Source organism: Rhinatrema bivittatum, chromosome 3 (assembly GCF_901001135.1).
Source record: "Rhinatrema bivittatum chromosome 3, aRhiBiv1.1, whole genome shotgun sequence".
In the NCBI taxonomy this organism is placed as follows: domain Eukaryota; kingdom Metazoa; phylum Chordata; class Amphibia; order Gymnophiona; family Rhinatrematidae; genus Rhinatrema; species Rhinatrema bivittatum.
In genome coordinates, this window is record NC_042617.1 from 365326410 (window position 1) to 365343737 (window position 17328).

At 48.3% G+C, this 17328-nt stretch overlaps 1 protein-coding gene across 11 annotated transcripts in view; it reads left to right on the forward strand.

Moving 5' to 3' along the window:
• The window catches only part of SYNCRIP (synaptotagmin binding cytoplasmic RNA interacting protein), a 192312-nt gene that overhangs the window by 108004 nt on the left and 66980 nt on the right, over positions 1-17328 (forward strand). For all 11 annotated transcript variants that reach the window (XM_029595475.1, XM_029595474.1, XM_029595477.1 and 8 more), the window contains one exon: positions 12139-12274. In XM_029595475.1, the coding sequence (XP_029451335.1) occupies positions 12139-12274 (136 nt within the window). The remainder of the gene's footprint in view (positions 1-12138; positions 12275-17328) is intronic.

Sequence of the window (17328 nt, forward strand, 5' to 3'; positions counted from 1 at the left end):
TCAGGAACACCAGCGTTACCTACGTTTCAAGATCCTGGGCCATCACTACCAGTTCCGGGCCCTACCCTTCGGCTAGCCACAGCACCACGGACGTTCACCAAGGTGATAGTAGTAGTGGCGGCAATACTGCGGAAGGAAGGAGTCCTCGTACATCCTTACTTGGACGACTGGCTGATCAGGGCAAAGTCACCAGAGGAAAGCATCCAATCAACCAACAGAGTCAAGTGTCTACTGGAGAGCCTCGGATGGGTGGTCAACACAAACAAGAGTTCCCTGCAGCCCTCAAAATCGTTGGAGTACCTGGGGGTCCACTTCGACACCAAGGAAGACAAAGTCAGCCTGACTCCCACAAGGAGATCAAAACTGTGGAACCGGTTGCAATCCTTGATGAGCGACCCTCGCCCCACGGCATGGGATTACCTGCAGGCCCTAGGGCTGATGGCATCCACACTGGAAGTGGTCCCCTGGGCGAGGGCCCACATGAGGCCTCTACAACACTCACTGCTGTCCCGTTGGAACCTACGGTCGCACAACTACACCGTACGCTTAGCCCTCCCGGGCACAGTTCGGACCAAACTACACTGGTGGCTGCAGCCCAGCCACATGAACAGAGGCTCAAGACTATCATCCCCAACCTGGACTCTGCTAACTACAGATGCCAGCCTATGGGGATGGGGGAGCACACTGCGAGGAATTAACCGTCCAAGGGCAGTGGAACACAGAAGAGGCAGGATGGAACATCAATCGCCTAGAAGCGCGGGCAGTCAGACTCGCCTGCCTGCGGTTCGCCCAAAGACTCCGAGGCAAAGCGGTCAGGGTGATGTCCGACAACACCACAACGGTTGCCTACATCAACAGACAAGGGGGAACCAGAAGCCAACAGGTGTCACTGGAGATAAACCCACTGATGGCATGGGCGGAAGCAAATCTACAGGAGATCTCCGCCGCCCACATCGCCGGGAAGGACAACATCACGGCGGACTTCCTCAGCAGAGAAAGTCTAGACCCAGGAGAATGGAAGCTGTCTCCCGCAGCCTTCCGGATGATAGTAAACCGGTGGGGAACACCGGAAATGGACCTTCTGGTGAACAGAACCAACGCCCAAGTACCCAGATATTTCAGCCGCAAGCGGGATCTACAATCCCAAGGGATCGATGCCCTGGTGCAGGCCTGGCCACGGGGGACCCTACTATATGCCTTCCCGCCGTGGCCCCTCTTGGGCGCAATCATTCACAAGATACAGCTACACAAGGGACTAGTTCTTCTGGTGGCCCCGGATTGGCCAAGTAGACCGTGATACGCAGACATGAGAAGACTGCTGGCAGGGAATCCTCTACCCCTGCCCCCTCTCAGAGACCTGCTACAACAGGTCCCAATCCTCCACGAGGTCCCAGCTCAATTCTCTTTTACGGTCTGGCCATTGAGAGGGCTCGCCTGAAGAAGAGCGGATATTCGGGGGTGGTAATAGACACCCTCCTCCGAGCACGCAAGTTCTCCACATCGTTAACATACATAAGGATCTGGAGAATCTTTGAAGCCTGGTGCGAAGATCACGACATCAAGACATGTTCACTTAAAGTTCCCGTGATGCTGGAGTTCCTACAGAGCGGACTCCAAAAAGGACTGTCCCTCAACTCCATCAAGGTACAGGTGGCAGCACTGGCATGCTTCAGCACCAGGGGCGAGAGCGATAGCCTAGCCTCTCACCCAGATGTGTCACGTTTCCTGAAAGGAGTCAAACACATTCGTCCACCTCTGAAGTGGCCGGTACCTCTGTGGAATCTCAACCTCGTCTGGACTTCCTATCGGGAACCATCTTCAGACCTCTTCGAGGGCTATCACTCCATCAGCTGACCCTGAAGATTGTCTACCTACTGGCAGTTTGTTCAGCGCGACGCATATCTGAACTACAAGCGGTCTTGCCGTGAACCCTTTCTTAGGTTCACTCCGGGATCCATCCAGCTGCGCACGGTACCGTCATTCCTTCCCAAAGTGGTCTCCCACTTCCATCTGAACCAGACCATCTCGCTCCCGTCGGCGGGAGCCCTGAAGAATTCAGAAGAAGCCCGTAGTCTACGTCACCTCAACGTTGGCAGAATCCTTTCCAGATACCTGGAAATGTCAGAACCCGTACGGAAGACGGACCACCTTTTCGTCCTTCACAGCGGGGAAAGACTAGGGGAAGCAGCCTCGCGGGCAACCATAGCTCAATGGATCAAGGAAGTCATCAAGGCGGCCTACGTAGAAGTAGGGAAACCTCCGCCTCTACAGATCAAGGCTCATTCGACCAGAGCCCAGGCAGCATCCTGGGCAGAAACAAGAATGATGTCACCCGCCGAGATTTGCAGGGCGGCGACATGGTCCTCCATCCATACCTTCTCCAGATTCTACCGTCTGGATGTTGAGACCCGGGAGGACACGGCATTTGCAAGGGCAATACTGAGTGGGTCACAAGCAGCCTCCCACCCGGTTCAGAAGTAGCTTTTATACATCCCATTGGTTCTGAGTCCATCTGCTACACGCTAGGAAATGGAGAAATTACTTACCTGATAATTTCATTTTCCTTAGTGTAGACAGATGGACTCAGCAGCCCGCCCTTGGCTGCCGTCACGCATGGTATTGCAAATGATTCAAGGGTAAGCCGCCTTTTCATTTACCTAGGTCTCCACCCGGCTGGGTGTCGACGCCTTCCGGTTGAGCTCCCTGGCGGTCTCCAGCTATACTCAATCGACCAGTTCAAATTAATCCAGTTAATCAAGTTATAACGTTTATATAGTTACGAAGTTATACAAGTTAATCAAATTAACCAATCGGTCAGTCAAACATATATCCACAATGCTTTGCAAGGAAGAACACTGAGGATCTGCACTTCCTGCAGGGGTATATGTACTAGGGGCTGACGTCAGATTGAAATCTGATCCGTCTCCAACTGCTAGCACGAGTACGCTATACCCATTGGTTCTGAGTCCATCTGTCTACACTAAGGAAAACGAAATTATCAGGTAAGTAATTTCTCCATTATGTTTCCTGTAAACAAGAGGGTCTCTTCAGTATTATTATTATTTTTTTTTTTTTTTTTTTAGAAGAGAGTCAAAAGACAAACTAGCCTTCAATGCTTTGTCCATAGATTGGGGAGAGAGTCTTCTGTACACATATCCACTGATTTTCTTTAGTGATGAAGACTTTCCTGAAACTCGAATATAGAGTGACTATTATTCTCATAGATCTTGATTGGGCAAGCCAGGTTTGGTTTCCACTTCTTCAGGGTTTGTCCATCAAAGATTCATTTTAATGAGTGTAGGAGAGTTGCCCAACTGCACAGAACCAGGGAACGGTACTCCATGTCAGCATCAGGTCTCTAGCCCTCACATCCTGGATGTTGAAAGGGTAGTACTCTGTTCCCTGGATACCCAGTGTGGTGTGTCTTGTCCTTCTGGCTTCTAGAAGAGATTACTATTAAGTCATACAGTTTTAAGTGGAGCAGTTTGCCTTCTGGTATGAGGGAAAGACCCTAGATTCTTCCTGCTGCTCCATACAAACTGTTCAAATAACTTTTGTATCACAACTTTTTGATATTTTATTTAAAAAGATATATAACCCGAGCTCATACAGAACATGTTTGAGGAGGTTCACATTTAAAATACATAATTCAGGATGTACAATGGTGAAACCACATTGGCATGATTTAACCTCCAATTTTGCAATTCTCCCCCCACCCCACAAGAAGATTGTGGTAGTATCCATTCATTATATTCTGAAGCACAAATGAGAATGTGGGAGACTCTATTAGGGTTCACCTTAATACAGTTGACATTTACTACTACCATGTATAGGGCTTAATTTGTAGGCAAAAAGGAAGTGGAACTATGCGGTGGGGCTGGCGGGAGGAGGGAGTAGAGCCAGGATTGTGCGAGGGACCTGGGCCAAGTGTCAACACTCTCTCACACACACACACATGCAAACGCACACTCTATCCTCCTCCACCTTACCCCAGTGGTCCTTCATTCTCAGCACTCTTTCGCCCATTAGTGCCCTTTATCTCTATCTAGTCTTTCTTCTCTCTGCCCTGGTGCTCCTGGTCCTTCATCTCCAGCTCACCTACCCCCCTCCATTATTCCTCCAATGGTCGTCATTCACTCCCAAGTCTCACCTCAATCCCTGGTAGTCCCCCCTCCTAGATAGTTACTAATTCCCTCTCCCTGGAAAATTCTCTCTCCAGCATCTCCCTTCCTCTCCCCTTCTTAGCCAGTAAAGCAAAGGCCCCTTCAAGCCAGAATCAGCTGGTTTTTCACTGGCTTTCCTCTGCCTTGGGGGTCTGGAGGCAGACTGGAGTGTACTGCCCATTCTCCTCAACCTCCTTAAATAGGGTATGTGTGACCCTGGAATTCAAAAATGCAGCCTGCTCTTTGACTTCTCAGGGAGGAACGAAGGGAACATCACCACCTTCTTGCCTCCCTCCCCTCAAATGTGCTAATTCAGCAACTTTTTTTGTGTCTGTTCTTTGCTCTGCAATGTCTGCTTCAGGCTAGTATGCCCCTCCCTCTTCCCTGCAGAATAAGTGGGGAGGGGCTGGATCAGGGAGCAGAGTAGCTGTTCTCTGTTCTGCCTTATACAGGCTCATTCCCTCTCCCCTTCTTCCCTACAGGCTGCCTGGAGGGTTGGGGTTGGAGCAGAACACCCTTGCTGCCCTGACTCTTAAGTCTGAAAAGAAGTAGGGGAGCTCCGTTCCAGTTTGTTCCCTTATAAATTAAACCCTGACCATGTGAAAGGTAAACCATCTTTGTACTACCTTTAATTGTCAGATTCATGTGAGGTCAACTTTCATTAAAATCTCCCGGTGTATCCTGGGACCTCAACATGGTACTATGGCAGTTGATGAAAGCTCCTTTTGAGCCATTATATTTTTGGTGGCCATCACTTTGGCACACAGTCCATGATCTCTAGGCCCTAATGACTTACCCACCTCATACTAAGTTTTTTAAAATAATAAAGGTGAATTGTAAAAGCTCTGCGTGCACCAAAGCAGAGAGATATGCACAGAAGTCAGGCCAGCACGCCGCACAGATTTAAAAGGCGTGTGAGTACACACGTCCCACTATGCGCACAAAACCTTTTTTTCGAAGAAGGGGTGGGTGGGATATGAATGTTCCTGTATTTTTGAATGAAACCAGCGCATAAGTATTTATGCGCACGCCGGGGATCCTACCATGTAACTTTACTTCTGCTCTGGTTGGTGTGTAAGTTATGAAACTAAAAACTAACGGGCCGATACAGTAAAATCGCGGGAGAGCGGTCAAGTGCCCAGGCCACTCTCCTGTGCGCGCAATACAGTAATTTATTAAAATTAGGGCCGGCGGTAAAAAGAGGCGCTAGGGACACTAGCGCGTCCCTAGCGCCTCTTTTTGGACAGGAGCGGTGGCTGTCAACGGGTTTGACAGCCGACGCTCAATTTTGCCGGCTTCGGTTCTCGAGCTCGCTGACAGCCACAGTTCGTAAACTGGACGCTGGCAAAATTGAGCATCCGGTTTTCGAGCCGCGGGCCTATTTCAATTTTTTTTTCTATTTTTTCTTACTTTTTTTTAACTTTCGGGCCCTTCCGACTTAATATCGCCACGATATTAAGTCGGAGGGTGCACAGAAAAGCAGTTTTACTGCTTTTCTGTGCACTTTCCTGGTGCCCGGAGAAATTAGCGCCTACCTTTGGGTAGGCGCTAATTTCTGAAAGTAAAATGTGCGCAGCTTGGCTGCACATTTTACTTTCTGTATCACGCAGGAATACCTAATAGGGCCATCAACATGCATTTGCATGTTGCAGGCGCTATTAGGTTCAAGGGGAGGGGGGAGGGGTTGGACGCAAATTTTGGACGCGCTATTACCCCTTACTGAATAAGGGGTAAAGCTAGCGCGTCCAATTGTGGGTTAACAGTGCGCTCCACCGGAGCGCACTGTACTGTATCGGCCTGTAAGCTAGTCAGCGGAACTTTTAAGGGTTGGGGCTAACAGTAAAAGGGAGGCTATTTAATTAGGGGGTGTTAAAATCCTATCCGTTACCTGGGTGAACTGGGGAAACTGGTAATTGCGTCTGTGCATGTATCTACTAAAAGTCCCCCATTTGTGCATTTGTGCGCACATGCACGCGTGTATATAAAATTGTGCGCACATATACGCACGTACAACCTATTTATACCATGTGTGCATATACATGCATATGTTAGAAAATGGCTGCGTTCATTGGTGCAAGCCTGCATATTTGCATACATGTGCGCCCACATGGCTGTTTAAAAGTTGCCATCCCTGAGCGATTCTGCATATGCCTCACAAGTTCCTTCCTAAGGGTAATGTCTGCCTTTCACCTTAACCAGTAGACTGTTCTTCCTGTATTTTTTCCCAAACCACATATCCACAAAGGTGAACAGGCTTACACCATTTAGACTACAAGAGAGCTTTAACCTTGTTTCTGTGCAGACTGAAGCCCTTAGAAAGTCCTTCCCCAGCTTTTCAAACAAGTAAACTAGGAATTGTCATTGCTAAGTACTCACTGTCTAATTAGCAAATTGCATCTCTTTCTGTTATATTCCGAAAGACTTGTCTCTGAAAGGGCATGTCAAGGCTCAGTTTCAGAGCCATGGCAGCATCAGTGGCCCACTTAAGATCCGCCTCCATGGAAGAAATCCTCAAAGCTGCAACATGGAGTTCAGTCAGCACATTTACATCTCATTAGTGTTTGGATCGGGACTCCCAACACGAGTGTAGGTATGCTCAGTCTGTCCTGAAAGGTTTATTTATTCTCCAAAGACAAGCATGATGGTAGTCCTCACACATAGGTGACATCATCGGATGGAGCCCGACACGGAAAACTTTTGTCAAATTTTCTAGAATGTTTGACAGGCACACCGAGCATGTCCAGCATTCCGCTAACCACAAGTCCACGTGGGGGGCCCTATCCAGTCTCTTTTTTTCCGTAGAGCTATCGCGCCTTGGTTTTGGAGTTCGCACTTCTTTCTGGCATTTTTGCTACTTTGAAGTATTTTTCCTTCCACACGTTGTGTAGGGTCCTTGCCCTCCTCGGGCAGCGATCAGTAAATGCTTCGTGCCTTCGCAGTCTATCGCCAATGGCTTCCCCCTCCCAGTGTTCGCTGGTGCCCCTGGACTATGTCCCCACGAGGTCGTCATACTCTGCCTGGGGGCTTCCCACGATGTCCGTGTCTGCGATCTTTCTGCCCAGATGACCCCCAAGGGTCGTCTGGGCCCATCTTGAAAAAATGGAAAAACTTTTCGGGTCCAAGTGGTCAGATCCGTCCTTTGCTTCGGGGACCACCACCCCGCTTGGAAAGAAGCTCCTGGCCTCTCCATCGGGTTTGCCTCCTCTTGCTTTGCCTGGCCCTGAATTAGGCACAGGGGATCATCTGCCATCCCTGACATCCTGTTTACGGCTGGCTTCCTTAACATTGCCACCAGTACCAGGCAAGGACCATGGTAATCATCTAGAGAGGTCGAAGAAACACAGTCATCGATCATCCTCTTTGTCGAAACCAGACCGTGAGAAGGCATCAACCCCTGTGCATCCCACAAAGTGGTCGAGGGTGGAGGAAGCCGTTCCTTCCGACCCTAGTGATGGCTCCAGGTGGCCTTCACTAACACCGGTGGAGGGCTCAGTTCCCCTCGATCCAGGCGACATCCCGATTGCACCGGCGGCTCCTCAGGCCATTCTATCCTCGGCAACCTTTGAGGAGGAGTTAGAGAGGTGCTTCGGTTGGCCGGGCCCTGCAGGGCCTTGAGCCTCCGGTTCCCTAGGTACTGCCTCCGTCGCAAGAGCCTGCCCCACCGGTGCTTGCTCTTTGCTAGAGCGGCTCGACATGCTGCTTGGTATCTTGCCGATGCAGCCAGCAACGATGCCCCAAGCCCCTTTGTGGCCAGTGGGTGCACCACCACCACTGGCCCCCATACCAGTGAGGGACTCCTCTAAGGAGGAACGACCTGATGGCCTGGAGACACACAGTGCCACCTCACTTGCCAGCTTTCCTAGGGCCCTTGGGATTGGTTTCACGAATAACTTCGGTGACCCCTATCTCGCCGACACCATCTAATCCTTTGCTGCTCTTGCGGCCTATCAATGCCGCGCCCACCGATGGGCCTTCGCCGCCGCCCCCCCCCTGGAGGCTCATAGTGAAGGGAAAGCTCCCTATGACCCCTGGGAGGGGGAGGCATTGGTATCATCCTCCGAGAAACTGGAAGATTTGCCTTTCGAACCCTCTCCATCGGAGGGATGACAGCGATCTCCCCCCGAGGATCTTAATTTCCCTTCCAACTGTTGACAGAGCAGAACTGCAGGCATAAAATGTTTGAGATCCTGCAATTCATGGATGCCCTGAAAGAAGTGATGGCGGTACCAGTCCATGACATTTTCAAGGATCTGGTGACTTGCCTGTGGGAGCATTCCATCTCAGTGCCGCCGATTAGCTGACAGAGGTAGTATACTTAGTCCAGCTGTCCACTGGATTCGACCGCCATCAGTCGGTGGTGGTAGTCAGCCCTAAAAAAGGCTAAAAGGATACGTAGCCATGCCTCCGCTCTTCCAGGACATGAGCATAAAGCTCTTAATGCATTGAGGTGCCAAGTGTTTCAGGGCACCATACTCACTGCCCACAAAACTTGCTACCAGCTTTACATGGGACAGTATTCCCGGAACCTGTGGAAGCAGGCCCTGGAACTTAGTGAGCGTCTCCTCAATTCCAGGAAGACTTCCAATCTATTGACCAGCAGGGCCTGGACTGCGATAAGCATGAGGTTCGTTCGGCTTATGTCTTCGAGACAGCCATGAGAACTGCCGCAGCAGGCATTGGAGCCTGACAGATGGGCATGGCTACGGGCCTCTGACTTTGCACTCCGAGGTCCAGGACCGTCTGGCTGACTTACTGTGCACGGGGAGAACCTGTTTGGAGACAGAATTAAGGAGGCTGTGGCTCAGCTGAAGGACTACCAGGAGACCCTTCAGCAGTTGGCTAGTACTTCCGACACCCAGCCTACCAGAAAGCCTCCACGACAATATTCTAAATGTCCTTTCTGTCTGACTCAAAAATATTACCCACATGTACCGAGGCCCTTGGCTCAACGGCCTGCCCCCAAGACAAGCCAGAGACACCTACAGTTCCACCGCAGAACCCCGCCACGGGGTTTTGACTCGTGGTTAGGGAGCATGAGCCAGCCTTCTCCACGGAAGTCGGGGGTCAATTCCAGCTATTCGCAGATCGGTGGATCTCAATCACATCAGACCTATGGGTCCTATCCATTGTCTGTTAGGGTTCCAGGCTGCATTTCCAGCGACTTCCACTCCGCTCCCCTCCGTGTCCCCAGTGGATTACAAACTGGTTAAAAGACAACAAACAGAGAGTAGGATTAAATGGACAATTTTCTCAGTGGAGGTAGGTGGGCATTGAAGTGCCTCAGAGATCTGTACTGGGACCCGTGCTTTTCAATATATTTATAAATGATCTGGAAAGGAATACGATGAGTGAGGAAATCAAATTTGCAGATGAATTAAAATTATTCAGAGTAGTTAAATCACAAGCAGATTGTGATAAATTGCAGGAAGACCTTGTGAGACTGGAAAATTGGTCATCCAAATGGCAGATGAAATTTAATGTGGATAAGTGCAAGATGATGCATATAGGGAAAAAAAACCCCCATGCAATAGTTACACGATTAGGTTCCATATTAGGAGCTACCACCCAAGAAAGAGATCTAGGCGTCTTAGTGGATAATATATTGAAACCGTCGGCTCAGTGTGCTGTGGCAGTCAAAGCAAACAATGTTAGGAATTATTAGGAAGGGAATGGTGAATAAAACGAAAAATGTCATAATGCCTCTGTATTGCTCCATGATGAGACCACACCTTGAATATTATGTACAATTCTGGTTGCCGCATCTCAAAAAAGTGCTTACTACAGCTAAAGCCCCCCACTCGCCCCCCGGTGGTTTCCTGGGATCTCAGCGTAGTCTTCTCACAGCTAATGAAACCTCTGTTTGAACCATTGCATTCTTGTGACCTAAAGTACCTCTTCTGGAAGGTGATCTTCTTAGTCACAGTTACATCAGCTTGCAGGGTAGGTGAACTGCAAGCTCTGATGTCGTACCTGCCTTATACGAAATTTTGTCATGAGAAGGTGGTCCTATGGACATACCCGAAGTTCCTTCCCAAGGTGGTTTTGGAGTTCCATCTGAACCAGTCTTTTGTGTTGCCTTCTTTTTTCCCAGGGCCTCATGCTCACCAAGGTGAATGTGCTCTACACAATTGGATTGCAAGAGGTGGTTTGCCTTTTATTTGGAACAGACAACACCCCACCGCGTCTCCACTCAGCTTTTCGTCTCCTTCGGCAGAAACTGATTAGAAATCACTGTCTCCAAGTAGACTCTATCCCACTGTCTAATAGATTGCATCGATTTCTGTTACACACAGGCGGGTTTGCAGCTTGATGGCCACGTCAAGGCTCACTGTCTGGTGTCAGTCTCAGTGGATCACTTGCGTGCAGTTCCCATTCACAAGATTGGCAGAGCAGCAACCTGGCGTTCCCTCCACACATATGCCTTCAATTATTGCCTGGACAAGGATGGCCAGCAGGACACTTGTTTCGGACAGTCCGTCCTCCGTAATCTCTTCCAGCCATAAAAATCCAACTCTTCCTCCGTGGGCCCTATCCTTAGGGGCAGGCCTGCTCCTATTTTGGCAGCTACACTTGTTGGCACCCGTTCTTTGCTGTACATGTTCGGACCGGTCTGGAGCAACTTAATCACCCATGTATGAGGACTACCATCCTGCTTGTCATTGGAGAAAGCAGAGTTGCTTATCTGTATCAGGTGTTCTCCTAGGACAGCAGGATGTTAGTCCTCAAGAAACCCGCCCGCCACCTCACAGAGTTGGTTTTTCTCTGTTTTATTTTTTCACGAATAAGACTGAAGAGGGACCCCGCGTGGACGCATAGTTAGTGGCATACTGGGCATGCTCAGTGTGCCTGTCAAAGTTTCTAGAAACTTTGACAAACATTTTCCGTATCGGGCTCCATCCGTATCGGGCTCCATCCAATAATGTCGGGCTCCATCCAATAATGTCACCCATGTGTGAGGACTAACATCCTGCTGTCCTGCTGTCCTGTTACAGGTAAGCAACTCTGCTAAATTTAGACTCCAACTCTATCTCCCCGGGGTCTATCCTTTTTTATTTCCAGGTTGCTTTCTTTACTTTTTTTAAGTTAGAAAGTGCTTGTCATCAAAAAGCATTTTTGTTCATGTTGGTACTGTTCAAGTTGTATTCGCCTTTTTGTTAAAGGAAACCTGTAGCTAGTGATTCCCCTACCTGTGAGGACTTATATCCTGTTGTCCTCAGAAAATACTGGCTAAAGGTAAGTAGCATGCTTTCTTCCAGGACAAGCAGGATGTGAGCCCTTACAGAATCCATCCACCTTCACTAGGAGTTGGCTTCTATTATTTAAATAAGTAACTGAGAGAGTTCCTGTGCAACGGCTGTGAAGCGAGATAATATTGCACATGCTCAAAAAAGTTTCTGAAAGCTTTAGAATGTATGAAGTCCAGCTTGACTCTGGGGCTCTGATGATATCACCCATCTGTGAAGATTTACATCCTACTGTCCTTGGTGAACATCAGCTACAGGTAAATAACTTATGCTTTATAGGTAAGATGGTAAAGTCAAACAATATGAGTAGTTCACTTTTGACTACTGCTCATTCCAGACAAATTCCTAAAAAATATCAACTTTGACATTTGTCTTTAGTGAAAAGTACCATATTCCATGAGATTTCTGTAGATAGTGTGATATTTTCAGACTTTGTAGCTGCTTGACAAATGCTTTGTCTGAGGCACTGTATCTGGAAATACACATTCGGCATGCAAGTATGACTGTTGCTGTATAAGTCCCATCTTTCTCTTGCAAAGGAATAATGAGCATTAATTCTGCCACCTTCAGGAACAAATGAAAATTATAATATTGTGTTGGCCTTATGATTACTTCATAGGGCTACCCTTTTTCTTCAAAGAGACTGAAGGTCTGCACTAGTGCAATGACTGACAGGGCTAAGTGCTATTTACCACCTTATAATGGTGTGTTGTGTGTTTTTTTTTTAATAGTATAATAACCATGAAATTCGTTCTGGAAAACACATTGGGGTGTGCATCTCTGTTGCCAATAATAGGCTTTTTGTTGGCTCTATTCCCAAGAGTAAAACCAAGGAACAGATTGTTGAAGAATTTAGCAAAGTAACAGGTGAGTTAATTTGAACTTAAGGCTTGGGAAAATTGATTAGTGATAAAATTTCATACCTTCATCTTAATGCAAGTGAATGATGGATATTTATCTCACTAACAGGGTCATTCTTCAAAATGCGTTATGACCTTAATGCACACAATAACGCGTTAACATGTTAATGCATGCTTTAACGCCATAACACATGATAACGCTAGCGCACAGCGCAAATGCAAATTTTGGGACGGGGCGGGATTTATGAAAATGAGGGGCAATATTGCATCGTACGATAGCATAACGCATGCTATCGCACGGTTTTAACACTGGAAATAACTACACCTTTTTTCCTGGTATTAAGCTGTGTGATGTGTCCGAAACGGCCATAACGTAATTCATGATAAATTTTTCGAATTGCATTTTGGCCATTTCTGGGCTTGGGTGGGGAGAGAGGAGTGGAGTAGAGAGCCTCTGGGGAGGCCCTCAGTGTTCAACTATTTATATGCCTACAGGACGTGCATCTAATAGCTCGAGGTGAGATGTTGGTGGTGGTTTAGGGGGTCTGTTTTTCATGTAGAGTGAAACATACGAACAGCACAGTACACCTCGGTGAAGATGTGACATCTTTTGGAGTGAGGAAAGTCTCACAAAGATGAAATTTCTACTATGTTCTCTCACTCTAGCTTGATGGACTCTCTAACAGGGTACCATCAAGCTAGGTCGAGATAACATAGTACTGTGCTGTTCGTATGTCTCTTTTGCCATAAAGGAAAGATGCTTACCTTTTATTCTGCAGTATTTCAGAAATAACATAACTAGAGTAAACAGTTTTTTGTAATTATCACAATCCTTTTAAAAATTCTTTACTTATACCTGAACTTGTGCAAGCAGCCATATTATCGAAACTTTAACCTATTACAATCAATTGGTCCTTTATTGGCTGTGTTGTCACAAATGATATGTATGGTGTATACTTGGATCTTATTGTGAGAGTTTGTGACATGGCCCTTCTTAGGCATTATGGGAAACTGCAGAGAAACATAGACAGGCCGGTGCAATACCGAGCACTGGCCGTAGTGAATGGCTCAACACGCGATTGGGCGCATGTCCATACCCCCAATACAAAACGGGGGTTAGCAAGTCCAAAGCAGGCGTTAATTCTTGGGGAACCCAGAAAGTTTACAGAAAAGCAGAAAATACTGCTTGCCTAGCGTGTAAACAGATAGACTCAAGACCAGTGGGTTTATGCTCCACTGCCAGGAGATGGAGCAAGCTGATGTCACAGTATATATAACCCTGCCGTGACCCCAGTCTGCTAGTATTCTCCGTCTTCAGCAGATAATGGACGTGCATCTTCCTATGGGGGTTTGCTTCGAGCTTTTTGGAAGGAAAAATTTGAAATTCTAAATTCAGGAAAAGAAAGCCCTACTCTCCTGCGGTGATACCTAAAGGTCCCTCCCCCCATTTGAGAATTACTGAGGTGATTTCCGTGGTCCCTCAGAGGTGTGTCTTGGTCCGGTAGCTGGGTTTCTCGGTGTGGACTTCGCTGCTGGTTCAGCTGAAAGGCAGTGGGTGCAGGAGGCTGAATGTGACAGTGACAGCAGATGCCCTCTTCCCCTGCAGCTGGAGACCATCTCTGTACTCAGCTGGTAAGTGCTGAGCTCAGGTAAGGTTTAAAAAAAAAAGAAAGTTTTACCTTGAATCAGAGACGGAGGAGTTTCAGGACTTCGGTCTCTGTGCTCGGTGCATATACTGATGTTTGTTCCCGCTCCCATTGGGGGTTGGGGAACTGGGCAGCCTGGCGGGTTGAGTGGCCCCCGGTGGGCTAGGCCCCGCACTTTGGCTTTTTTCTTGCTCGCTACGTGGTAGGCCGTTTTCACGTGGTCTTGTGGTGTTCTGCCCTCTATAGGCCGTCTGTGTGCACAATGCATCTGTTTTGCGCACGCATTGTGTGCTCGTTTTTACGCACACAAAATTTTTCACTGTTCCCGAACTTAACTTGGCGCACAGGTCGTGCATGCACCTTGCCACGCTTTCTCCTAGGTGCTTATTTTTTTGTGCACATTCCACTTTTGAGCACAAGCCGTTCCGATGCAAGTTTACTGCTGCGATGGCGCCGGTAAGCAAGAAGCTTAAGAGTCTTCCTATTTGTGTTGCCTGTCATATTAGGGTTTCTCAGCTTGACCTGGCTTCTAACCTGTGTCAGCTCTGCTCAGCTAGAGTTGTCTTCCTCGGATTTTGCTAAGCCTGGCTTTTCCCATTCTGATGATGGGTTGGTCACGGCCTTGACTGGTGGGATGCCAGATCTGGGTTCTCCCTTGACTGGCTCCTCTGCTGGCGTGGGCAGTTCGGTGGGACCAGCTCCAGCTCGAGTTCCTTCTGGGCTTGGTCTGGACCCGGCTACTTTTTCTTGCGTGGAATTTTTTCAAGGCTTACAAGCCTTTCTTCAGGCGCAGTCCTCTGGTTCCCTCACTCCTGTCCGGTCGGAGCCTCAGCTGGTGGCTCGTCCCTCTTCCAGTCCTATGCGTAAGCGCTACGGCTCACCTCGGCTCTCTGCAGGTGTTCCCAACAGGAATCCAGATGGCACTGATGATATTTATCCTGATTCCCTAGAAGATGGGGAAATTCCTTCAGGGCTGGAACCGTATCGAACCATGTTGTGGTTCTTTCATAGAAATGAACTGCCAGCCCTGTTTTCCCAGACCCTGAAACAGCTGAGTGTCCCTGGTTTGGATGCTATGTCAGAGTAGAGGAAGAATCCCATTTTGGTTTCCGTAAGTAAAGCCTTTTTTTTTTTTCCGTGTGATGGATGCCATTCAGCAATTGATTGATCTGGAATGGGATGTCCCAGAGGCACATTTTAAAGGGGGTTGGACATTGGAAGGGCTGGTTCCGGCTGTGAGAGAGCGTTTGCTTTTTTCCAAAGTGGATGCAATGGTGTGTGCCATCTCTAAGCAGACAATTATCCCCTTAGAGGGAGAAACAGCCTTGAAGGATGTACTTGATAGAAGGATTGAGGATATTCTTAGGCAAGACTTTGAGGTGATGGCGATGACTTTACAGATTGCCTCCTGTTGCGCCCTAGTGGCGAGATCTTGTCTGCTTCTCTCTCAGGAGGAGGATGGGTCTTGAGGGAATTCCAGAGCGGTTATGGAGCCTGCTGCCACCTTTTTAGCAGACACAGGCTGTGATTTGGTTTGGACCTCGGCCAGAGGCGAGGCTTCAGTGATAGCGGCCAAGCGTTATCTCTGGTTGCGAAATTGGTCAGCTGATGCAGCCTCCAAAGCCGATCTTACAGGCTCGCTCTTGTTTGGGAGCAAGTTGGAGAAACTGGCCCAAAAGTGAGGCGAGTCTCTGGTTCCTCGGTTGCGGAGGATAAGAAGCAATTACAGCACCCTTTTGGTATGAGGGGTCATCTCCAGGGTTCCAGGCGTTTTCATCCCTATAGAAGGACGACCTTTCAGCAAACTCGGCCTTTTGGTAGGTCTCTGTCCTTTTGTATCCGACAGCCCAAGAGAGGAGTGGGCTTGGGTGATGGACCTTCCTGAGCTTCTCAGTGAAGGTTTGCTTATCTACCTTCTGGAGCAGGAAATAGGGGGATGTGTGTGTCTCTTTTATCAGGGGTGGGTCGAGATCATGTCTGACTTTGGATCTTGGAGGTGATATGAGAAGAATATGCGCTGGAATTTCGTAGTATTCCTTGGGACATGTTCATGGTGTCCCCTTGCCACTCCCCATAGAAGAAGCAGGCAGTGGCGTTCACCCTTCAGAGGCTCCTCAGACTGAGGGCTGTGGTTCCGGTGGCCATGTCTCAAAGTTTGGAGCATTATTCCATTTATTTTGTTGTGCCCAAGAAGGAGGGCTCCTTTCATCCTATCCTGGATCTCAAGAGAGTCAACCATCACTTGAAGGTGACTCATTTTCGCATGGAAATCGTAAGCTTTGTGATAATGGCGGTATAGTCGGGGGAATTTCTGACTTTGGATCTATCAGAGGCTTACCTTCATATTCCCATCCAATTGGAACACCAGGGCTTTCTATGCTTTGCGCCATTATCTGTTTCGGGAGCTGCCTTTTGGTCTAGCCACCATTCCCAGAACATTTTCTAAGGTTATGGTGGCAGTAGCGGCAACTTTGTGAAAAGAAGGAATCCTGGTGCACCTGTATTTGGTCGACTGGCTGATTCGAGCCCATTCTCAGGCAGAGAGAACATAAGAAATTGCCATGCTGGGTCAGACCAAGGGTCCATCAAGCCCAGCATCTTGTTTCCAACAGAGGCCAAAACCAGGCCACAAGAACCTGGCAATTACCCAAACACTAAGAAGAACCCATGCTACTGATGCAATTAATAGCAGTGGCTATTCCCTAAGTATAATTGATTAATAGCCATTAATGGACTTCTCCTCCAAGAACTTATCCAAACCTTTTTTGAACCCAGCTACACTAACTGCACTAACCACCTCCTCTGGCAACAAATTCCAGAGCTTTATTGTGCGTTGAGTGAAAGAATTTTCTCCGATTAGTGTTAAATGTGTTTCTTGCTAACTTCATGGAATGCCCCCTAGTCCTTCTATTATTCGAAAGTGTAAATAGAGTCACATCTACTCGTTCAAGACCTGGTGACACTCAAGGTGATCTCCTTATTGCAGGAGCTTGGTTGGATGGTGAACTTGAGCAAGAGCAATCTTCAGCCATTCCAGTTGTTGGAGTATCTGGGGGTCTGGTTTGACACGGGAGAGGACAGAGTTTTCCTACCAGAAGTTCAGATCCAGAAATTGATTTCTCAAGTGTGTCAGTTGAAGAACACCATGCGCCTGAAGGTGTAGTCCTACATACAGGTGCTCGTCTTGATGGCGGCTACTGTGGAAATGGTGCCGTGGGCAAGGGTGCATATGCGTCCTCTTCAGCGCTCTCTGCTATCTTGTTGGAACCTGCAGCTCAGGACTCTGTGGTTCGGCTCCACTTGCCGATGGAAATCTGCTCCCACCTCCAGTGGTGGTTGCAGGTGGATCATCTGAGAAAGGGAGCTCCCTTGTCCTCTCCGACCTGGTTGGTACTCATGACAGATGTGAGTCTCC